General features: G+C 38.8%; 1 protein-coding gene across 12 annotated transcripts in view; it reads right to left on the bottom strand.

Moving 5' to 3' along the window:
• Positions 1–25983, bottom strand: part of PDE10A (phosphodiesterase 10A) — a 337758-nt gene that overhangs the window by 139949 nt on the left and 171826 nt on the right. For 10 of the 12 annotated variants that reach the window (XM_025382246.1, XM_025382247.1, XM_025382251.1 and 7 more), the window contains one exon: positions 4789–4817. The exons of 1 other annotated variant lie outside the window; for it this stretch is intronic. In XM_025382246.1, the coding sequence (XP_025238031.1) occupies positions 4789–4817 (29 nt within the window). Of the gene's footprint in view, positions 1–4788; positions 4818–24610; positions 24964–25983 lie in introns of those variants that run through there. One more of the 12 variants, XM_025382256.1, reaches the window with a different exon arrangement.

Here is a 25983-nt window from a genome sequence, read left to right as displayed (position 1 = left end):
AGGTTAAGATACACTGGTTTCAACAACGCATTTGACACAATTTCACACTATTCTCATAGGTGATATTTCCACACTTGGCATTTCCTAGATGATAATTATTGTAAAGGGGGCACAGGAAAACAACTTGGAAAAAACACTCAAATTTGAGGCTTCGAAACACAGATAAATAAATAATATGTTAGATAACAGAAATAAGACTGAGACTCATCTCAACAGGTTGAGATGGATCAAAACAAGATGGAATGAAGGTGAAATAAATGTACAGTCCTGCAGTTAAAATTCTAAAACAAAATCTGCTGACAAAGAAACTTTTTGATCTCCTCTGACTTCACTGATTTCTCCTTCTTCCTCTCCTCTGCTGACTTTCCCACATCTTCTCCACCACTCAACAAATGGAGTGTCCAGTTTAGTGCTTCGGTCTTGACTCTCTTCTCCACAGATAAGCTCTCTAAGAAGTGTCACCTATTCCCACAGCCTTAAACATCATTTATACACCACAAACTCCCAAATGCATATCTCTACCTAGGAACTTTTCTTTTAATTTGACCATATATGCACTTGCTTTCTAAAAATCTCCAATTCCGTATCTGATTCCTTACACTTACTAATTTCCCAGTCTCAATCAACGCCATTCCTCCTACAGTCTTCTCCATAACAGTAAAGAGAAATTTTATTCTTTCAAGTGCTCAGACCAAAAAAGTTGGGAGTCGTTACTGAGTCCTCTCTTCTCACTCACCATATACAACTACAAGCCAACAATAAAACAGTAAGTTCCCCAACTGACTGAAAGACCCTCTTCTCAGCCAAGGGCATTCCAAAGTAGACCCAAAAATCTAGTTCAGGCAGTGATTGGGGCGCAGGAGGTTGGACATGCCTCATTATAACCTCCTCCCTTTGACATTCAGGCACAGCTGACCAGCTTGGACACTAAAACAGGTTTTAAGACTGATGCAACAGACTTTTTGTGGCTGTAAGACATCAAACTCCAGCCTGACTCTAGTACAGCAGCATCACGTGACAGCAGGTCCTGAAAGAAATTGAAGTATTTTAACGCAAACATATTTCTTTGACATATTTTGAAATGGCCCTGCAAAGCTGTCTCCTGTGGGGAAAATCTACGTTCCATAGAGAAACCCCTTCCCTTTCCAGGTCTTTTCTCTGAACCAGGAGAGGCTGAGTCTGGTAGCTTTTTAGCTCTGATAAGAGCTCTGAAACCTGCTACTTGGAGGCTTCATTTGCATGATAAATGCTTGGTCTCTAAAACCCTTACCTTAAGCCAGACATCCCTTTCTATTGATTCCAGGTCTTTGATAATAACTCTTTCAACCATTCAACCAATTGCCCATCAGAAAATTGTTGAATCCGACTGTGACCTGGACGCTACCTGGCCCCCATGCTTCCAGCTGTCCCACCTTTCCAGACCAAACCAAGGGATATGTACTGAATGATATCTTATGTCTCCCTAAAATGTGTAAAACCAAGCTGTAGCCCAACTATTGTGGACACATCTCAGAAGCTCCTGAGGTTATGTCATAGGCATGTCCTTAACCTTGTCAAAATCAGCTTCTAAGTTGACTGTGACAGGTCTCCGATACTTTGTGGTTCACGCTCCCATAAGCAAAACCTGTCTGCTCTTTCTTCTTCTACACCCAACCTCTGATCCTAGTTCACCATTACAACCCTAATCCTAGACATCATCCTCCCCTGCCTGCACTCCTAGACTACCACTGGGTCTACCGGTTTCCACTCTTACTGTATATACTCTCGATTCGGCAGCTAGAAGAAGGCCTAAATACCCCCAATTCCATTCCAACCTCATTTCTCACTGGTCTCCGCGTGACTCACTCTGCTCATCACAATGGCCTACCTCAGGGCCTCTGCAGTTGCTGTCTCCTCCTTCTGCTGATTCTCTCATTCCCTTTGGATGCCTCTCAAATTACACTTAGGAAATTAACCTCTCTTGACCACTGCATATGTGCAACAAGCCAATAAGCACCCTCTGAACCCACCATCACTCTCAAGCCCCTTATTCTGCTTCATTCTTCCATGTATTTATCACAGTATTTATCACTGCCTGATAGATGTGCCCACACACAAACAATATACACATCATACGAATTTTCTGAACTGTTTCCACAACTCCCTTCTATACTATGAGAGCCTGAATCCTGTCAATTTTGCTCACCGTTGTATCCACAGCACCTTAGAACAATGCCTGAAACAAACGCTCAAAAATAATGGTCATTGAATGATAGGTTAGAAGATAGGGAGACAAAGAGAGGAAAGAAAAATAGAAAAAAGGGAAGGGGAAGAGACATAAGACCTACAGGTCTGACTTCACGAAAAAATGATGACAGTTTACTCAAAGTTCAATAACAAGAAATGCAATGTAGTTTCTTAAAAAACTAACCCTCCATTAAAACCGTATTGACAGATACATAGGTTTCAAACTAAGACAGGTATCTATCCCACCTCCTTTTACCAGGCTCAAGACAAAATTAGTCTGTAGTGTTAAGGTTGCAATGTTTTAAAGATATATTAACAATGTATAGTTTGTCCAAAGAATGTCAAACCTACATCTTAAGGAGGCATGTGGAAAATAAAGTTTAGAAACTAAGATCTTTTACTAGAAAAGAAATAACATAATCCCTATACTCAAAGAGTTTGCATATGAAATAAAAGTCAAAACAAATACTGGAAAATAGCCATTTTGGGAGGCTGCTTGGTTCTAAACGAGAAAGTACTTCATAATAATTAGAACTGCCTAGGCTGGGCTCAGTGGCTCAAACCTGTAATCCCAGCACTTTGGGAGGTTGAGGTGGGAAGATCACTTGAGCCTAGGAGTTCGACACTAGCTTGGGCAACATGGAGAAACCCCACATCTATTAAAAAAAAAAAAATTAGCCGGGCATGGTGGCAAAGGCCTATAGTCCCAGCTATTTAGAAGGCTGAGGTGGGAGGATCATCTGAACTCGGGCAGTCAAGGCTGAAGTGAGCTGAGACTGTCCCACTGCATTTCAGCCTTGGTGATGAAGTGAGACTTTGCCTCAATTAAAAAAAAAAAAAGTATATGAGAAAGAGAAAGGGGAAAGAAAAAAGAAAACAAAAACACAACAGAACTGCCGGAGAGTGTAACCATCACCTTCAGTGGAACTAAAGAGCATGCTTTCTGTCAGGGATGCGTTAGAACAGAAGCCCTGTGGCCAGTCACCATCTACCGAAAGGTTGCCCGAGGAATTTCTAAATCTGAATCTTTACTGAAAATAGTGGCACACTATTTCATAAAGGAAACTCTGAGTATTAGTCAAATAAGCATTGATCAAGATACGGGATACCTGTTTTCAAAAAAACGTTATAGAGATCTTGGCAACTGATACCATTTCTAGGTTATCAGCTCACACCTTTAGTATTTCTCAATTACAGATGCACTTTTCTCCAAATTTGGCACAATGTCAGAGAATCTTATAAATAATAGCAAAGAAAAATCACTACATATAGTTTCATCATTTTTTCCAATGGCCTTATAAGACAGTATGTAGTATTGTCAATGACACTGTCTGAACACATGGCAGCTGTGCCAATATCAACCCTCTAATATTTTATGACTCTGCCAAAGTTCACATTTCAGAGTCCCCATCTTACCCTCAAGCATCACTTTTTAGCATTTTCTGCTACTCCTAGCAGCTGCCAAAATTCTAGGTCCACCCCTCTATCACTTCCTGGTAGCTTTTGAGCATCCAGACCAAGGAACTCTTCAGTTGTGAGTTCCACAAATGTGAAATTAATAACAAAGGCACCCAGTGAAACCCTGAGACTCACAGAAACCTCAAGAGTCTCCTCCATTGCTATGGACAGAAGGAATTCTGCCCTCACCTATCTCCAAACCCCCAGCCCCCAGCACTGGCCCAGGTCATTTTAGAGATTTCTTTCTTCAGATGATCAAATATAAAGGAATATATCTGCATATGTGATTCTATTAACAGTTTTTCAGTTTATATATTACAATAAAAACTGATCTCTAAGGTTGCATTCAGTTCCATTCAAACTGATTATTTGCAATATTTCATCTACACTTAAGATCTTTGTGTAATCCAGGAAAAACTAAGACATATTTTTCCAAATGTAATCACTTATAATTTTATAGCATAAACAGTATGCTAAATGCTTTCAGTACTCACCTGCCATAGTTTTTAAGCTTGCTAACGCTCTTAAAGTTAACTAGGCCATGAAAACAGTCCCTTTAATATTTATAAAATTTCTAAGCAATGTTATGTTTTCAACACATGAGTTGCCATCTTTTGTTCTCCCAAAAAGAAAGTGCATGAACTCAAAGGCAGAGGCTGGGCGGGTAGCAGACATGAGTAAAGCCGGCTACATGGAGGACTGAGGCTGACTCGAGAGCATCATGCATCTGAAGGCAGCTTCCGCTTCCCACCCTGGGGAGACTGCTGCCCTGGGAGAGTGACCTCACCTTCGGGTTCAAGAGAAGCCAGAAATCCAACCTTTACTACAGTGTCTCAATTTCTAAATGTTGGCAACTGATTCAGAAAATCCCACAGGCACGTGCAGCCAAACAAAACGCATCTGTGTGCCGTATTCAGAATTGAGGCCTCCAATTTGCACCCTCTCTACCAACTTTATTCCATATTAACGAGTGATACTTTGGAGAGGGAACTCAGTTTTTGCCATTATCTTTCTAACACTTTAATGTGTTAGGGTACTGAAAAATAAACAAAACAGATTCGTTTCCTATATTGTAGTAGTAAAAACAATATTCACGTTACTTACCCTGCTGACTTCCTTAGGAGCCGATTCATCTGGGGATAGAGAAGGAAGAGGGAAAAACACAATTAGAGACTGAGTAGGTTTTAAAATACAGAATATGTCATTTGCTTTCAATAAACTTGAATGGTTTTTTGCAATGCTTCCTCTTATGAAATCTACAAATCTGATTTTTTAAAACTGTAAAGGTTGAACATAACAAATTATGACTTAAGAAGTATACATTAATTTCACAGGGAAACTGAAATACCACCACCGCATTACCTTTCTAGAGGTTCTAAAATGGATATGATATGCCTGTAAGAATAGCTACACTGTGGTATATTCAACTACACATACCTAAAATGGGGTTGATAACACTTCAGTATTCTATACAATACAACCCACACGAATATCCCAAATGACCTTTCACACTCGTGCTTCGAAGGTTACAGCAGACCTGGAGCTGGTGTGAGCTGTTCTGTTGAAATAAGAAACGTACCTGCATGGAACTCTGGTCAAGGCGTGAAACATACCCACTAATAATAGTGCTGCTTTGTTCCATGTGTCTGAGGAGTTGGGGGGTTGTTTATACCAGCTTGTCAGCATTGCTGATTGGTAAAGTGAGACTGGGGTGGTTTGCACAGGGTCTAGGTGAGAATCCCTGGATGGCTCTCCCACTGGGGCTGACTACAGGCAAGAAAATGCCTGTGTGACCAACAAGGTGTAGAACAAGCTGGCAGACACCCACTCTCGGTCCATGGTTCTGAGTGTTGCACACACAGGTCATTGATTCTGACCTGCGAGAAAGTGTGTGTCCCTAAGAGGAGGGGCTACTAGAACTCAGTCCGGCACTGACAGGCTCCTTGCTGTCTTTTTCCTGTAATAAACTTGAGATCTGCAAGGACTGTCATTTTGGTCCCTGTGTCTTCTTGAGCAATCAAATCCTGTTGTCTGTCACCATCAGAATGAACTTAACGTGCCAAAAATGTAGCTCAATGCTTTAGGACAGTAGGTATTCAGATCGACAGTACCTAGTTTTTGTATTACTGTATTAACACATAATTGCTCATATATTTTCTTATCATTGTTGCATAATGGTTAGAGTACGGCCTCTGACTTCCCTAAGAATGTAACACATGTAACGATGTCATGGGAAAAATGTCTTATCTTCCACATTGAAGTGGCACCATAGAAATATTTCATTTACTCTTCGACTCCTAATCCTCTCTGAAGCTGAGACTATTTATCATTACAACAAATTTATTAACAGATTCTAAAGTTAGAGACATATGTGCTTTTAATTTTTTCAAAGTTTTGATCTAAAACATTTAATGAGAATGTTTGAAAAAGTCAAACAATTAAAAGGTATATAATGAAAAGGAGCAACGTGTGAACAGGTTTAATACCAAGACTGCATGCAGTCACCTAGCTATGACATTATGGAATTTTCTACCCTCTGCTAGTCACCACTACAGATCTGAAAATTAGTTCAAGGACCGTGTGAATGTCCAGACATCTGTAAATAAATGTTCCTTTGGCTTTTTCTCTTAGTCTTGCTTAGTTAGTACTTCTCAAACTTGAGTGTGCATAAGATAGCCTATGACATGTGTTTACAAAATCAACAATTTTTTGCTTTATGGGCAATTTAAAGTATTTGAAAGAAAAAAGTTTACCTATAGCCGATTTCTGGCTTTTCACCTTAGGAGCTGATTTAGAAAATCATTTTCTCCAACTTAACACTCAATTGTAGTTAAATCAATGTTAAGTCCAGTATATTTAAAAACTATAGTATTTTACTTAACTGAGAAAATCAATGAACACAGTGCGATTTCTTGTGTAAGGGAACATTGCTTCCTATTTCTTATAGCTGGAATTTTCATTTAGTTGAATTCTCTTGCCCAAGAAAAATTTAAGCATGTTGAAGACAGAAACTTTACTTTCTCTTCTATAGTAGAGTTGCACTGTGGGAACACATATGATGGACAGTGGCTTAGAGCAGGGGTTCGGAACCGGGCCACACAGCAGGAGGTGGGCGGTGGCAAGTGAGCGAAGCTTCGTCCGTATTGACAACCGCTCTCCATCGCTGGCATTACTGCCTGAGCTCCGCCTCCTGTCAGGTCAGCAGTGGCATTCGATTCTCATGGAGCGCAAACCCTACTGCGAACTGCACTTGCTAAGGATCTAGGCTGTGCGCTCCTCATGAGAATTCAATGCCTGATGATCTGAGGTGGAGCTGAGGTGGTGATGCTAGCGCTGAGGAGTGGCTGCAAATACAGATTAACATTAGCAGAGAGGTTTGACTACACAGAGATCACAGGAAATTAACTGCTGGCAGACTCATATCAAAACTCTCTCAGTGAGAGGCAAGTGACAAGCTGCATCTGGTTGGTGGCAGGCTTTACAGTGGCAAGTGAGCTGATGTGCTTCAAATTGCACAGCTGCATCTGGTGGCAGCTTTAACCTAGAATCTGACACTTATTCAGTCGACGTGTGACCTGCCTATTATTTTATTCACCACTTCCATCTGCACCTCTTTCCCACACTAGGCACTTGTCTCAGCCACAGTTTTGGTAAGCCCACAAGTCAATCCCAGCCGAAATGAGTAAAAGACAGACAACACTGTCGAGCTTCTTTGAAAAGGGGGAAGACCTAATCATGAGAAAACAGAAGACTCTAAGACTGCCAACGAAAAGAAAGCTGTATTTAAAAGAAAATACCAAGTCCTATTTAAATTACGGGTTCACTGCAACAGGTGATGCACATTCTCCAAGTCCACTTTGTATATGCGGTGACCAGCTATCCAAGGAAGCCATGAAACCTTCAAAACTGCATTGCCACATGGAGACCAAGTACCCTGCATTAAAAGACAAGCCTGGCTGGATGCAGTGGCTCACGCCTGTAATCCCAGCACTTTGGGCAGATCACGAGGTCAGATCAATACCATCCTGGTTAACACAGTGAAACCCCGTCTCTACTAGAAATACAAAAAATTAGCTGGGCATGGTGGCACACACCTGTAATCCCAGCTACTTGGGAGGCTGAGGCAGGAGAATCACTTGAACCCGGGAGGCAGAGGTTGCAGTGAGCCGAGATGGCGCCACTGTACTCCAGCCTGGACAACAGAGCGAGACTCCATCTCAAAAATAAATAAATAAATAAAAATAAAAAGACAAGCCTTTGGAGTTTTCAAAAAAAAATTAAAAAACATGGACACAAAGAACACAGGCAATTATTAAAGGCAACCAACTTCATCAAATGCGTCTACACTGAGAGCTTTTTTTTTTTTGAGACGGAGTTTCACTCTTGTTGCCCAGGCTGGAGTGCAATGGTGCAATCTCAGTTCACTGCAACCTCTGCCTCCCAGGTTCAAGCAATTCTCCTGCCTCAGCCTCCTGAGTAGCTGGGACTACAGGTGCCCACCACCATGCCTGACTAATTTTTTGTATTTTTAGTAAAGACGGGGTTTCATCATGTTGGCCAGGCTGGTCTCAAACTCCTGACCTCAGATGATCCACCTGCCTTGGCCACCCAAAGTGCAGGGATTACAGGCATGAGCTACCACACCCAGCCAAGAGCATCATTCTTAGTGGCTAACCGCGTTGCTGAAGCTAAAAGACCCTTTATTGTTGGTGAAGAGTTGATCCTGCCTGCTACTAAGGACATCTGCTGGGAACTTTTAGGAGAGGCTACAGTTCAAAAGGTGGCAGGTGTTCCTCTTTCGGCTAGCACCATAACTAGACGAATTAATGAGATAGCAGGGGATACTGAGACACAACTGTAAAAGGGGATTCATGAATCACCGTGGCACACAATCCAGGTTGACGAGTCTACCAATGTTGACAGCAAGGCAACCATGCTTGTTAATGTGTGATATATTTTTCAGGGGGATGTGCATGAGGATATGTTATATGCACTTTTGTTGCCAGCCAACACCACAGCTGCAGAACTATTCTAGTCTGTGAATGATTACATATCAGAAAAACTAAATTGGTCATTTTGTGTTGGTATACACACGGACAGAGCAGCTGCCATGACTGGACGGCTTTCTGATTTCACTACTCAGGTCAAACGGGTCGCTTCTGTATATAAGTACCACGCACTAACCGACTGTGCCACTGGAGCTCCTTAGGTTGCTTCTGAATGTTAGTCTATGCACTGTGTCATCCATAGGGAAATGCTGGCTAGCTGAAAAATGTCATGTGAACTTAACAATGTTTAGCAGAATGTGACTAAAATTATCAACCACATTAAAGTACATGCCCTTAACTCACATCTGTTCACACAGCTTTGTGAGGAGATGGACGCAGAGCACACACACCTTCTCACACACGGAAGTGAAATGCTTTCTAAAGGTAGATTTCTGGCCAGAGTTTTTGAAACCACTCCAGAGATTTCTTTTAGAAAAAAAGTCACCATTGGCAGCACATTTCAGTGACATAAAATGGGTCGCAAAACTTGCTTAGTTGTGTGACCTATTTAACCTGTTCAACGAACTCAATCTGTCACTTCAGGGGAGAACGACAGCTGTGTTCAAGTCGGCAGATAAAGTGGCTGCATTCAAAACCAAACTGGAATTACAGGGGTGACGAGGGAATACTGGGATTTCTGACATGTTTCAAACATTAGCAGAGACTGTGAAAGAGACAGAGCCAAGACCTTCTTTTCCCCAGCTGACGCAGGATCACCACCTCAGCTTTCAGGAGAGCTTGAGCAATACTTCCCAACCACAAAAGAACCCGGAACCGGGGAAGGAATGAATCCGCGACACCCACTTGTGAATAAGCCTGGTGAATTGATTGCCTGTGCTAGAAGAGGATCAGCTGCTTGAAATGGCAAATGGCAGTGGCTTTAAATATATGTTTGAGACAACTTCAAATCTCCATATGTTCTGGATGAAAGTCCTGGTGGAATATCCTGAGGTTGCCACAAAAGCACTGAAAAGCCTGCTTCCATGTCCAACAACCTGTCTTTGTGAAGCAGGGTTTTCTGCAGTGACAGTGACCACAACAAGATTACAGAGTAGCCTGAACATAAGTGACACACTTCAGATGTCACTGTCTCCCATCACCCCCAGATGGGACTGTCTAGTTGCAGGAAAACAAGCTCAAGGCTCCCACCACTAATTCTACATCATGGTGAGTTGTATCATTATTTCATTACATAATACAACGTAATAATAATATAAATAAAACGCACAACAAATGTAACATGCTTGAATCAACCTGAAACCACCCCCTCCGACCAGTCTGTGGAACAACTGTCTTCCACAAAACTGGTCCCTGGTGCCAAAAGTTTGGGAATCGCTGGTTTAGAGCATGGACTAAGGTCTGAAGTCCAGACCTGCAGTCACTAATGATATTACATTGGACAAGGTGCCTAACTTCTGCCACCTTACAAGTTCAAAGTGAAATAAGTTAACAATATAAATTGTTACTGAAAAAGATCGTCCTCCCCCAGCCCAAAGACCATTTCAAGGTAAGAGAGAGGGAATACGGCCCCTTCCCACTCATGCAGTTCATGACTCCTTGCAGATCGTACAGGAATTTCAGGTTAAGAACCCACGGGGTAGAATGTTCCCTTTTCCCTGTACACTTCCAGCACACACTCACAGTTGAAGTGCCAGAATAGTACTTCACTCAGATCAGCAATGAAGCTCTCTTTGAAATAAAAGGTTAGAGGAACACGGAAAAGAAGAAAATTGCCATGAATACCAAATTTTGAGGTACTGATGAGGAACAAATTGGCAAAAAAAAAGAAAAGAAAAGAAAGAAAAAAGTTCCAGAGGACACTAATTTTCATGCAGCATAGGGTTTTTGTAAACAGGTGTTTATTCAACAAATATTTACTGAGGGATCACTGAGTGCCAGGAACTTATCTCTGATCTCGATAAGCTTGCATTCCAGTGGGATGAATAAATTAGGAAATGAAGAGATGAAATAATTTCAGAAAATAAATATCTATGCTTGTTAAAGAGAAATTTAATTTTTAGAGAAAGATAAAGCATCTTTGATCCAAACTTCATTTTAATACTTTTTAAAAGCCTTAGCAAGAACAGTCTACAGGAAAAAAAGGCGCTAAGGGGATTTCATAGTAAGCACACCATTCACAGCAAGAACTTAATAGTGTAGCTTTCATGGTAAGAAGTTAATTTTAAATATTTTTAAAATCAAAATCTGGGAAAATGGTGAATAGGAGGCAGGCTTAACTTGCAGCTCCCACTCGGGTGGACACAGTAGCCTGTGTAAACCTACATCGTGAACTTTTGCTCCAAGAACTACCACAGGAACATCCCAGGCAAAACTGGAGAATCCACAGACCCATTGTAGGAGGTGGATTGCAGCTGCAGGCTCCGTGGGACAGCTGAGGAACTGTGGGTTCACTTGCTTTCTCAGATGGAGGCTTGTACCCTGGGGTAAGTTCTCAGCCCTGCTCACAAGCTGTCTGGAAATAAACTCAGTGTGTTTGGGGGCATGGTGGGTGTGCAACCAGCCTTTTGGGCCGCGGGCCGCATGGGACCTGAGTGAGGCCTGTGGCTGCCGGCTTTACCCCACTTTTCTGGTGACCTATATGTGACAGCAGAGGTCCCCTGGGAACATAACTCCATTGGTCTAGGAACCACACCCCTGTCCCCTACAGCAGTCACAGCAAGCCCTGACCAAGGAGAGTCTGAGATCAGACATGCCTAACCCTGCCTCCACCTGATGGTCTTTCTCTACCTGCCCTGGTGGCCAAAGTCAAAGCCCACCCTGCCCACCACTGAAGAAACATGAATATTTACCCAAAGGCAACCCTAGGGCAAGCTTCTCTTCTCCCTGTACAACCTCAGCTGATGCACTATTGACAGTGCCACCTCCTGGCTGGAGAAGAACCAACACAAAACCAGCACACTAAACAAAAACACAATCAAGGACCCTCAGAGTCCATTTCACTCCCTGCTACCTCCACTGGAGCAGGTGCTGGTATCCATAACTGAAAGACCTAAAGACAGATCACATCACAGGACTCTCTGCAGATACTTCCCAGTGACAAGCTGGAGCCTAGTACCTCTGCTGTGTGGCTAGATCCAGAAGAGAAATATAATTGTTGCAGTTCGGCTCTCAGGAGGCCCCATTCCTTGGGGAAGGGGAAGAAAATCACATCACGGGAGCACCCCATGGGACACAAGAATCTGAACAGCAGCCCTTGAGTCCCAGACCTTCCCTCTGACATAGTCTACCCAAATGAGAAGGAACCAGAGAAACAATTCTGGTAATATGACAAAACAAGGTTCTTTGACACCCCCAAAAGATCACACCAGCTCACCAGCAATGGAGCTAAAGCAAGATATAATCTCTGAATTGCCAGAAAAAGAATTTAGGTCGACTATTAAGCTAATTAAGGAGGCACCAGAGAAAGGTGAAATCCAACTTAAAGAAATCAAAAAAATGACATAGGATATCAATGGAAAAATCTCCAGTGAAATAGCATAATTAAAAAAAATTACAACTTCTGGAAATGAAGGAGACACTTAGAGAATTGCAAAATGCACTGGAGAGTCTCAGCAATAGAATCAAACAAATAAAAGAACTTCAGAACTCAAAGACAAGACTTTCAAATTAACCCAATCTAACAAAGGCAAAGAAAAAAGGAATTTAAAAAACGAACAAAGCCTCCAAGAAATTTAAAATTATGTTAAACAACCACACCTAAGAATAACTGGAGTTCCCGAGGAAGAAAATAAATCTATAAGTTTGGAAAACATATTTGAGGGAACAATTGAAGAAAACTTCCCCAGCCTTGCTAGAGATCTAGACATCCAAATACAAGAAGGTCAAAGAACACCTGAGACATTCATCCCAAAAAGATCATTGCTGAGGCACACAGTCATCAGATTATCTATAGTCAAGATGAAGGAAACAATCATAAGAGCTGTGAGGCAAAAGCAGCAGGTAACCTATAAAGAAAAACTTGTCAGACTAACAGCAGATTTCTCAGCAGAAAACCTACAGGCCATAAGGCATTGGGATTCTATCTTTAGCTTCCTTAAACAAACAAAACAATTATCAGCCAAGAGTTTTGTATCTAGTGAAACTAAGCTTCAAAAATGAAGGAAAGATAAAGACTTTTTCAGACAAATGCCAAGAGAATTCGCCACTACCAAGCCAGCACTACGAGAACTGCTGTTAATAAAAGAAACTCTAAATCTTGAAACAAATCCTCAAAACACACCAAAATAGAACCTCTCTAAAGCCTAATCCTCACAGGACCTATGAAACAACAACACAATGAAAAATATCCAAGGTATTCAATAAATAGCAGGGCGAATACAATAGTACCTCATATCTCAATACTAACATTGAATATAAATGGCCTAAATGCTCCACTTAAAAGATACAGAGTGGCAGAATGGGTAAGAATTCACCAACCAAGGCCAGACGTGGTGGTTCATGCCACTTTGGGACTCTGAGGCGGGTGGATCATTTGAGGACAGGAGTTCAAGACCAGCCTGGCCAACATGGGGAAAACCCATGTCTACTAAAAATACAAAAATTAGCTGGGTGTGGTGGCATATACCTGTAATCTCAGCTACTCAAGAGGCCAAGGCATAAGAATTCCTTGAACCCGGGAAGTAGAGGCTGCAGTGAGCCAAGATCACACGACTGAACTCCATCCTGGGGGACAGAGCAAGACCCAGTCTCCAAAAAATTTAAAAATACATTCACCAACCAAATATCTGCTGTCTTCAAGAGACTCATCTGACTCATAAGAACTCACATAAACTTAAAGTAAAGGAGTGGAAAAAGATATTACGTGCAAATGGACACTAAAAGCGAGTGGCAGGAGTAGCTATTCTTACATCAGACAAGACAAACTTTAAAGCAACAGCAGTTAAGAAAGACAAAGAGGGACATTATATAATGATAAAAGAACTAGTCCAACAGAAAAATATCACAATCCTAAATATATATGCACCTAACACTGGAGCACCCAAATTTATAAAAGACCTAAGAAATGAGATAGATAACAACACAATAATAGTGGTGGACTTCAATACTCCACTGACAGCACCAAACAGGTCATCAAGACAGGAAGTCAACAAAGAAACAATGGACTTACCCCATACCCTACAACAAATGGACTTAACAGATATTACAGAACATCCTACTCAACAACTGCAGAATATACACTCTATTCATCGGCATATGGAACATTCTCCAAGACAGACGATAAGATAGGCCACCAAACAAATCTCAGCAAATTTAAGAAAATCAAAATTATAGCAAGGACTCTCTCAGACCACAGTGGAATAAAATTGGAAATCAACTCCAAAAGGAACCCTCAAAATCAGACAAATACGCAGAAGTTAAATAACCTGCAAATGAATGATCATTGGGCTTGAACTACACTATAATAGTGACACAATCTATCAAAACCTCTAGGATACAGAAAAAGTGGTACTAAGAGAAAAGTGTACAGCATTAAGTGCCTACATCAAGAAGTCTGAAAGAGTACAGGTAGACAGTCTAAGGTCACACCTCAAGGAGCTAGAGAAACAAGAATAAAACAAACCCAAACCCAGCAGAAGAAAAGAAATAAGCAAGATCAGAGCAAAACTAAATGAAACTGAAACAAACAAAAAAATACAAAGATAAATGAAACAAAAAGGTGGTTATTTGAAAAGATAAATAAAATTGAGAGACCATTAGCAAGATTAACCAAGAAAAGAAGAGAGAAGATCCAAATAAGCTCAATAAGAAACAAAACGTGAGCTATTACAAACAACACCACACAAATACAAAAGATTATTCAAGGCTACTGTGAACATCTTTATGTGCATAAACTAGAAAACCTAGAGGAGATGGATAAATTCCTGGAAATATACAACCCTCCATGATTAAACCAGGAAGAAATAGAAACTCTGAACAGATTAATAACAAGCAACAAGATCGAAATGGTAATTAAAAAGTTACCAACAAAAAAGTCCAGGACCAAATGGATTCACAGCTGAATTCTATCAGACATTCAAAGAAGAATTGGTACCAATCATGTTGACACTATTCCGCAAGATAGAGAAAGAGGGAATCCTCCCTAAATCATTCTATGAAGCCAGTATCACCCTGATACCAAACCCAGGAAAAAAACTTAACAACCAAGAAAAATAAAACTATAGACAAATATCCCTGGTGAACATAGATGCAAAAGTCCTAGCTAACCAAATCCAACAGCATGTTAAAAAGATAATCCTCCATGATCAAGCGGGTTTCATACCAGGGATGCAGGGATGGTTTAGCATTCACAAGTCAATAAATGTGACACACCACATAAACAGAATCAAAAACAAAAATCACACAATCAACTCAACAGATGCAGAAAAACTATTGGACAAAATCCAGCATCCCATTATGATTAAAACCCTCAGCAAAACTGACATAGAAGGGACATACCTTAAGGTAATAAAAGCCATCTATGACAAACCCACAGCCAACATTATATTGAATGTGAATAACTGAAGGCATTCCCTCTAAGAACTGGAACAAGACAAGGATGCCCACTTCCACCAGTTCTGTTCAACATAGTACTGGAAGTCCTAGCCAGAGCAATGAAACAAGAGAAAGAAAGGGCATCTAAACTGGTAAAGAAGAAGCCAAACTGTCACTGTTTGATGATGACATGATCATATACCTAGGAAACCCTAAAGACTCATCCAAAAAGCTCCTAAAACTGGTATATGAATTCAGCAAAGTTTCAGGATATAAAAATAATATACACAAATCAGTAGCCCTGCTATACACTGACAGCGACCAAGCTGAAAATCAAATCAAGAACCCAGTCCCTTTTACAATAGCTGCAAAAAAATAAAATACTTAGGAATATACTTAACCATGGAGGTGAAAGACTGCTACATGGAAAACTACAAAACACTGCTGAAAGAAATCATAGACAGTATAAACACATCCCATGCTCATGGATGGGTAGAATCAATACAGTGAAAATAACCAGACTGCCAAAAGTAATCTACAAATTCAATGCACTTCCCATTAAAATACCACCATCATTCTTCACAGAACTAGAAAAAAAAAATCCTAAAATTCATATGGAACCAAAAAAGAGCCCACACAGCCAAAGAAAGGCTAAGCAAAAAGAACAAATCTGGAGGCATCACATTACCCAACTTCAAACTATACTATAAGGCCAAAGTCATCAAAACAGCATGGTACTGGTATAAAAACAGACATATAGACCAATGCAAACAGAATAGAGAACCAATAAATAAGGCCATATACTGTCAACTGATTTTTGACAAAGCAAACAAAAAATTAAAGTGGGGAAAGAACACCCTATTCAACAAACGGTGCTGGGATAATTGTAGAAGAATGAAACTGGATCCTCATCTCTCACCTTACACAAAAATCAACTCAAGATGGAATCAAAGATTTAAATCTAAGACCTGAAACCATAAAAATTCTAGAAGATAACATCAGAAAAACCCTTCTAGACACTGGCTTAGGCAAAGACTTCATGACTAAGAACCCAAAAGAAAAAATGCCACAAAAGCAAAGATAGATGGGACTTCCTTAAACTAATAAGCTTCTGCATAGCAAAAGAAATAATCAGCCGAGTAAACAGACAACACACAGAGTGAGAGAAAATCTTTGCAATCTGTACATCTGAGAAAGGACTAATATCCAGAATCTACAAGGAAACTCAAATCAGCAAGAAAAAAAGCAATCCCATCAAAAAGTGGGCTAAGGACATGAATAGACAATTCTCAAAAGAAGATACACGAATGGGCAGAAAACCTATGAAAAAATGCTCAACATCACTAACGACCAGGGAAATGCAAATCAAAACCACAATGAGATGCCACCTTACTGCTGCAAGAATGATCATAATAAAAAAATTTAAAAACCATTGATGTTGGAGTGGATGTGGTGAAAAGGGAATACTCTTACACTGCTGATGGGAATTTAAACTAGTACGACCTCTGTGGAAAACAGTGTGGGGATTCATGAAAGAAATAAGTAGATCTACCATTTGATCCACCAATCCCATTCCTGGGTATTTACCCAGAGGAAAAGAAATCATTATAGAAAAAAGATACTTGTACATGCATGTTTACAGCAGCACAATTTACAGTTGCAAAAATATTGAACCAGCCCAAATGTTCAGCAATCAATGACTGGATAAAAAAAATGTGGGGTGTGTGCATGTGTGTATGTGTGTAATACACACAACAAACATAGTAGTATTCCATGGTGTGTGCGTGTATATATATATATAATTAACAAAGAAGAAATCCAGAATAAAGAAAAGTGATCATTTAATGCCTGTATTAGAAATTAATATTGAAAACCACATTTTGCATTCCAAATTCTAAATTGTGATTTTCCTATGAACTAGCTACAAAGTTTCTGATAATGCATTTTGAACAGTTTCTACTTTAATTGACTGATCATTTCCTTGAAGTTTAACATAGGGTCATTTTTACTAAATCTTCCATGAATAAGTAGCCTGCTTTCTGTGCTCATTCCATTGGATGAGAAAAGAAATCTAAGTCATACACTGGTACTATGGAGACTTTTGTGATTGACTTCACTGCACCTCTATTCTTCAACACTATCCATCTCAATTTGCCTTTCAGAAGTTCTCTTACCATGCATTTTGTGACTTTACTAAACTCACATATTCATTCTAGTAGTTTTTTGTAGATTCCTCAGGACTTCTTTTTTTTTAATTTATTTTTTTATTTTTAGTAGACAGAGGGTTTCACCATGTTAGCCAGGATGGTCTCGATCTCCTGACCTTGTGATCCGCCCACCTCGGCCTCCCAAAGTGCTGGGATTACAGGCATGAGCCACCGTGCCCGGCCAGTTATTTTAATATTTCTAAGTGAAGCATACCTATCTTCTCTTTATGGGAGATAAGTATTTCCATGAACATTCATAAACCACTTATCTTTTTTATATACATCTGTATCTTAGGAGTTGAAGCAGTACATTCAGCCTCCCCCAGCCATTTCTAGCATCTCTAACAATTATACAATCTTAACAATTCATCCACAAGTATTTACTGAAAGTTCTACTTCATGCCAGACACTGAATAAATGTCTCCATTGGCCCAATTAGACTGAAGAAAATGACTTAAATTTCATGGGTTTGAGAGAACCACAAACAAGAAAGCTTTTCGGACCTAGCCAGTGGTGGCAGCCACATTATAATCACGAGGGCATCAACCTGAAATCAACAACAACATAGCAAGGAAGACAGAGGGGAGACAGGAGGGGAAAGGGGTTGGAGGGGAAAGGGAGAGAGAAAGGGATGGGAAGGAGAAAAAGAGGGAGGGGAAAGACATGAGAAATTGAGTCTTCAGAGACATTTCCAGCCAAATTAATCAGCCAACCTTGAAGCTTGCCTTACTTAGGGACTTTTTAAATACGCAAGATGGCTAATTTCCCTATGAAGTCAATTTTACCAGGTAAAACCAAAAACACTCAAGAGAGCATTTAAATGCAACAAAACGATATGAGGATATTACTTTTACATCATTAAATTAATACATTGTTATTTAAAATAAAATCTTGTAGAAAACTCCTGTTCTTACAAAATAACAAATTCCTTTGTTCTAATCTGGTTTGGCACTATTTATCCAACTGGAATCTATAACACATAAGACTCTTTTCACTCCAATAAGGCTGGTTTCACTACACTCTCAAATACGTTTTGCTCACTATTAACTCAAAGTCCTTTTATCTTCCAACAAATATTTACTGAGCACCTACTAAGTGCCTGTCACAGTTCTTTATGTTTACAATAGCTTGGAGAATAAAAAAGAGACAACAATCCTTGTCTTCATGAAGTTGTATTCTAAACGCAGGTGACCGTCAATCAACTTGATAAATAACTACATCATAGAGCAAGTTGGAAACGTTTGGTTGGGAGAATGCAGACCAGGATAAGGGGAACCGAAAGGCAATGAGGGAAGAGGATAGGGAGCAGGATGCGGTATAAAAAAGCGTGGTTGCAGCAGTCTCCCGGAGAAGGTGAGCTAAAACAAACAAAGCAGCCACCCAGGAAGAAAACTCCAAGCAGAGGGCTCAGCCTGCACAACGACGTTGAGACGCAAGTGTGCCTGCCATACTCCTGCCACAGAAGATGACCCCCGTATTTCCAAATACCAAGTCCTTCAAGACTCAGCTCAACTTCTAGTCCGAGAGTCCTCTCAAGAGCAATAAGCCCACTGATCTCTCTTGTCTCGGAACTTTTCTATGTTCTTTTCCTGTTAGGAAAGCAGAATATGACAGAAATAAGGAAGACAGGTTTGGAGTTAATAGATCTGTTTTCAAATCTTAGCTTCACTTCCCAACCATACATGGGTTTCTTTACCTTTCCAAACTTGCCTACCTTATGGTTTTAAAATGAGATGATTTAGGATAATGTTAGGATTAAATGAGATATGGATAATTCTGACACAGAGAGAACGCTCAATAAATTGTTTTGTTCCTGTCCATTCAACTTAACATTAACTCTCTTCTGCCTTCCACTGATAGCTGGACACATGTGAAGGACTTAGCTTCTTAACTAAATATAAATTTCTTGACAATAAGAGACCACATCTAATATTTCTTTTACATTACTGAAAAATAAAATCATTCCAAAATGATTCTGTGATGATTAAGACACAGATAATAATGTTTTTGCATACAGAACATTTGGTCATGAAAAGAGTGCTAAAATGCTAGAAATTGCTACTTTGACCAGAGGTTTAAAATCTCTTTGTCTAACTATTAAATACGGTTTCCAAAATCAGTTTGTTTTATCTTCATTCTTACTATATATGTTTTAAGCATCAAAAGCTAGGCATTTGTGGAAGAACATGAGTCATGTAACCAAGAACCGGAGTACCATGTTAACTGATCTGCGCTAATAAACCCGCTATTTTGCAGAGTTACTGATGACAACACGTGAAATAAACTACAAATCACTGTATGGTTGGAAGATATAAAGAACAACATACTTGTGATATTTTTCATCAGAAATAAAAAATGGGGGTCACATATAAGTTCACAAACCGTATCAAAAAAAAAAAAAAAGGAAAAGCAATCATTTTCTTCTTTGAGAGATTATAATGATTTTTAGTAACTCGTAATCACATTTTCTGACACACAATGTTGTAGTATAATCTTTTGTACTTAGTTATATATAAACAGAATGACACCATCCCATCACCATCACCATCAGTGACATTAACACGAAGCTTTCCAATTCCATAAATGAAAAGTGATGACTTAAAAAGCCACAGTGTGAACTGCAGGTGTTCTTCTCCTATAGAAAATGTAACAACTTGTAAAGTACCTTCCTTGTATTTCATTTTAGAGACATGAGAAATATCAATATATATACTAGCATAACTATTATTTACATAAGATGATATAGTTTTCTCTCATATCTAAAAGAAAAGATCACAGGTAAATTGGATTTCATTTATCAAGGACATAAAAGCGAAGTTCAAGAAAGTCCTCATAACACAGTCATGTAATATATATGTTACTCTTCTTTTCCACAGTTTACTTCATAGAACTTAGCCATCTCTAAATGATTTAGAACTGTGTTGATTCTGTAACTTGAACCTAGATGCTACCAGGACCAAGAGCAAATGCAACCAACCTTAAGGTTTCACCATCAGAAACCTCAGCAAAATCTACCCCAGAGAGGCCAAGACACGAAATTTTTTCTTATAGTTATCTGAATATATCTACCGATACATTAAGAGCTGCTAAAATATATAAACATATCTATGATGATGACAGAAGAAACAAGTAAATGTAAACTCTGTTGACATTTGAGGGATTATTCACCGCCTTAACTTGGATATTCAATAATACCTCAAAATTCATAGTGTCGTGTGGCTATTTATAAACAGCTAAGAGACTTTAGAATTATGAATGAAAATTTACTAAGCCTTCCTAAAACTCTTACAATGTTTTGTGCCTCTTTAGAAGCATTTTTATTATGTTGCTTTAGTATTGAGGATGTGGGGAAATGAGAAGTCCAAAGCCTTCTTACTGTATTTATAACAATTTAGGCCAGGCACTGTGGATCACACCTGTAATCCTAGCACTTTGGGAACTAGGGTAGGAGGATAGCTTGAGATCAGGAGTTTGAAACCAGGTGTGGCAACATAATGAGACCCCGTGTCAACAAAAATTAAAAAATAGCCAGGCACAGTGGCATGTGCCTGTAGTCCTGGCTACTCAAGTGGCTGAGGCAGTAGGCTATGGCAGGAGGATCACTTGAGCCCAGGAGTTCAAGGCTGCAGGGAGTCATGATCCTGTCACTGTACTTCAGACTGGGTGACAGAGTAAGACCCTGTCTCAAAAAAAAAAAAAAAAAAAAAATCAGTAACAGTAAGGGTTTAGCATCAAAGTGTGACCTGGTACTTTTCTGAGGTTGGAAAAAAAAAATCCCAGAATGTATTGTTCACCTCCAGATTCTAGCAATTCTCTGAGGTGTACAAGATTCCACAAAATTCCATGAATTTCCAGATCCTAACTGGAAAGTGTTCATAGTATAAGATCGTGGCACTAAAAGGAATATAAACATTAAGAACTCAGAATGAAGTTTAAAGTTGTTGACTAAATTTTCTCATTTTGAATAATAAGCTGGGTCATGTGCTGTAAAAGTTCCTAGCTGTCTGCAAATCAATTAACTTACTTTTGAAAATGTTTTTATTATCAGAGTCCATGATTACTCTGACTACTAACTTCATTTGTACATCTTAGAACTCCTCTTCTAAAACTGTTCAAAGGAAAAATTAAAATAGCAGCTCTATTACATCTGCAGGTAGTAGTTTCACATTCATTCCACTTGTTTGACATTAGATCAGATGTGCAGTAGATAGAATAAATTTATAATATTAAGTCTCTTACTGGTTTCTGTGAACACTGAAAATTACGAGACCAGAGTACTTTTCATTTAAAAAAAAAAAAAAAATTCTTAAGGTCCGCAGATAGGTAAAGATAATGAGTGGTTCTCTCTCTGCTTCAGACCATCTGACAAGGCAGACATACAAAAAAAAGCCAGGGGGAAGAGTCTGATCAGGTCAACTGCAGCCAGGGAGAACAGTCTGATCAGGCCAACAGCAGCCAAGGGACAAGCAGCAGAGGAGGAGGTTGTTGACTCCATGGCAGTGAAGCACGATCCTGCCTCAAGTACACTAACATCTCGAGAAAGAATGCGGCCTCACTACAAACTACTACAAAATACACACATGTACACTGGACATATGTTTTATTTATTATCAATACCACTCAAAGAAATAAGAAGCCAGGCAAATGCTTAGAGCCCTTGAGACAGATACTAGCTAATAATGACTAGAAATGGAAAAAAAATGAATAGTCTACAATGTTCAGCAATGTGGCTGAATTGTGTGTTCACACACAATCCAACTTCTTCAACATTTCTTTTGTATCAGTTAGGCAATTATAGCTCGTAGACAATTCTATATTAAGACATTTTACCTAATTTAAAACTATTAGCAGCTTATAGCAATGATCAATGAAGATTCATTTCCCTTTGTCTATAGTTTGAAATAAGTGACAAAACTTTATACTTTTATAAAAGGCAATTTTATCCATATGCTGAAAGAAAACTAATTATATATAGTATTAAAAACAATGCTCCACTTTTGCTTATGAAGGATTAACTGCCACAGAAATTGCCTTCTAGTAATAAACAACTTTAGAAAATCAGAAGAAAACACGTGAAATGAAAGTTTTTAGACACTGAACACAAGGCAATACAAGACAGTGATCCTAGTGATTTAAACACATAGGGAAAAAAAAGTCAATGTTCATTTAGGATAAAAGCTCATAGCAAACTAAAATTTAAGGGGATTTCCTTAACATGGTAAAAGAATCTATAAAAAATCTACAGGTAGCATCACACCTAATGGTGTAAGATTAAATGCTTTCCTACCAAGATGGAGAACAAGGCAAGAGCATCTGCTCTCCGCACTCCTATTCCACAATATACAACTGTATTTCTACCATGCTGAATATGCAAATTATATTCAACATTATGCAGTATTTTCACCACTATCCTTTTCAGTTAAATTTGAAAAACTGTATATACATACACACACATACATACATACAAATTACATATATTTAACATTATATATAATAGGTATTATGTATCCAACATAGATTAAAAAGGAAAAAAAAAAAAACAACTATTCAGAGATGGCATGATCACCTAGGTAAAAAGTCCTGAGGAGGCCAGGTGCGGTGGCTCACGCCTGGAATCCCAGCACTTTGGGAGGCCAAGGCGGGCGGATCACAAGGTCAGGAGATTGAGACCATCCTGGCTAACATGGTGAAACCCTCTGTCTACTAAAAATAAAAAAATAAATTAAAAAAAAAGAAGTCCTGAGGAATCTACAAAAAACTACTAGAATGAATATGTGAGTTTAGTAAAGTCACAAAATGCATGGTAAGAGAACTTCAAATCCTAAATAAATAGTTAAGTATACCCTGTTCAAGGATCAGAATTGTTATCAATTTTCCCCAACTTGATCTGTAGAGTAAATATAGGCAATTCAAAATCTCAACAGGCTTTCTGTGAAACTTGACAAAGTATCTGTAAAATGTATATGGTAATGTAAATGACCCAGATGAGCAATTCATTTTTTGAAAATAAATAAGTTGCAGAAGTTATGCTACATTCCAAGACTTCCTACACAGCTACATTAATCAAAACAGTGTGGCACTGACATAATAAGAGACATGCAAATCAATAATGTGGTACTGACATAATAAGAGACATGCAAATCAATGAACCGAAACAAAATGTAGAAATAGACATATGCATATATGTGATTTTAGGCAAAGATACCAAAGTGATTCAATGAAAACAGGGTAAGCTTTTTCAACAAATGGTGCTGGAAGAAATGGATATTCATAAACAAATTAACCTTAACCCTTACCTCACATGATATATAAAGATTAACATGAAATAAATAGATGAACATATAAGGGTGAAAACTGTAAAATGTATATAAGAAAATAGGAGAATATATTGAGTTAGGCAATGATTTCCTACAGTAGACACAAAATACACAAATCATCAAAGAAAAAGCTGATAAAACAGACTTTATCAAATTTAAAAACTTTGGCTCTTCAAGAGACACTTAAGAAAATAAAAGTCACAGACTGGGAGAAAGTATTTTCAAAATATGTATCTGGCAAAAGACCTATAACTAAAATACATAAAGTTCTCTTACAACTCAATACTAAGAGGATGAAGACTCAAATTTACAAAGCAGCAAAAGATTTGAATAGATTCTTCACAAATGAAGATATAGGAATGAAAAACTCATTAAAATGTTTAACATTTTTAGTTATTAGGAAACTCCAAATTATAATAAAAAGAGATATCACCAAGTACCCGTTAGAATGGAGAAAATTAAAAGAATGTGAAGCAATGAGATTCTACAGTACATTGTGTGGCGTATCTGAACAATGGGATACTACGGAGCCACGAAATGAAGAATGCACTGATACACACAACCACCTCTGCAAATCCCACAACCGTCATGCTAAGTAAGAGAGAGCAGATACAATGACTTCACACTACATGAGTGTCTTTACATGAAATTCTACAAACTATAATGACAAAAGGCCATCAGAGGTTGCCAGGAACTAAAGGAGGGTGTAGGGTGTAGGAGGGAACATTACCTACAGAGAGGTATATGGGGACCTTTGGAGATGACAGAAAGGTTGATTGGGATGGTGGTTACAGGATAGTATACATTCATCAAAACTCATTAAACTATATACTTGATCAGATTTATTGTAAGTAAATTAGACCTCTATAAAGCTGATTAAACAAAGAAACAAGAAAAGTATGTCTTCTCCTTAGGCTTGAACTCGATGTGAAGCAAGTCCCACGATTTCCTTCTTCCACTCTTGGCTTGGGCTTCCATTCAAGATCCCATCTTGTCTAGGGCGTGCTCCTGGACCCACGCTTCAACCCCAGCTGAGGGCAGCAGCAGGAGAGATGTTCACGTGTCCTTCATCCCCTAAAATTCTTTTCACAGCCACAAACAACCTCAAGGTTATTCCTCCACATTTACTAAGAACTTCTCAACGTGACTAATATTATTCCTTCCCCTTAAAACCACCTCGAATTATTCTGCACAGCATCAACACCCACATGGAAGAATGCGGGGGGCTGGATGGCAAGCAAACCAATGCAGTCTGCACAGGGAACGATGGGGTTGTTCTGGCAATAAGGAGTTTTCAGCAAAACTTAAGGGGCCAGCAGGAAGAACAAGAGTTCATGCAGAGGCCTGTTGGGCAAGGACAGCCACAGGTCTCTGCCCATCAAGAAATAACAGGCCTGGGAAACTTGGCACTAGATTCAATAAGAAGCCAGAGAATCAACATTGAAAAGCCAAAGCCTCCTTTTCTTCACTACTGTGATGTTCCCTAAGTTTCCCAATATATCCACCTGTTCACTGGAATAAAGAAAAGTCAGAAAGAAGCCATTAAAGACAGGAACTCTTAGACCAACCAACTCTGGAAAATAGTTTGGCACTTTCTGAAATCCTAGTTTTAGATATTTACCTAAGACTAAGTATCTAAAAGACCAAGTATTCAAAAGAAATGAAATTAATGCAAAAAAAAAATAAGTAACTGAAAGATCTTTATGGATAAGATGGTTTTCCACTAACAGTGGGAAATATAATCCAAAAGCAGAATAAGATTAGGTAATAAAATTATGCTATTTTGCATATCCAAGTCAATCTTGCTACTGTATTTCCACAAAGAAAGCCAAAATTATTGTCATAAAATTCTTTTTTTAGCATCTGTTAATTATAATCAATTACAAAAGTGAATTAAACATTTATTTGCAGAAAAGGCTGTATAATTCAAAAGCACTGCTACTTGTGGTTCTCTAAAAATCTATAAAACTGATGACAGGGAATAATTCTAGAATCCTACCACGTAGACATAGGTAAAACAATTATAGCCTAAAGAGGAAGAACTTTTTTAGGATATCATTCTGGAAAATTTGAGAACCACTAAAGGGAGAAAAGAGGTCATGTGGTTAAAGTAAAATGTATTAGAGCTCAGTATTATGATGTCTTTTTATTAAAACTATAAAAAAATAAACAAATCATGACAGCATTAAATATTCAGAATTGTTTAAAAATAAATTACAGCATCATTAACTTAGA

The sequence above is a fragment of the Theropithecus gelada genome, chromosome 4 (assembly GCF_003255815.1).
Source record: "Theropithecus gelada isolate Dixy chromosome 4, Tgel_1.0, whole genome shotgun sequence".
NCBI lineage: Eukaryota > Metazoa > Chordata > Mammalia > Primates > Cercopithecidae > Theropithecus > Theropithecus gelada.
Note: the sequence above shows the minus strand (reverse complement) of the source record. Positions and strands in the feature narration are given on the sequence as shown.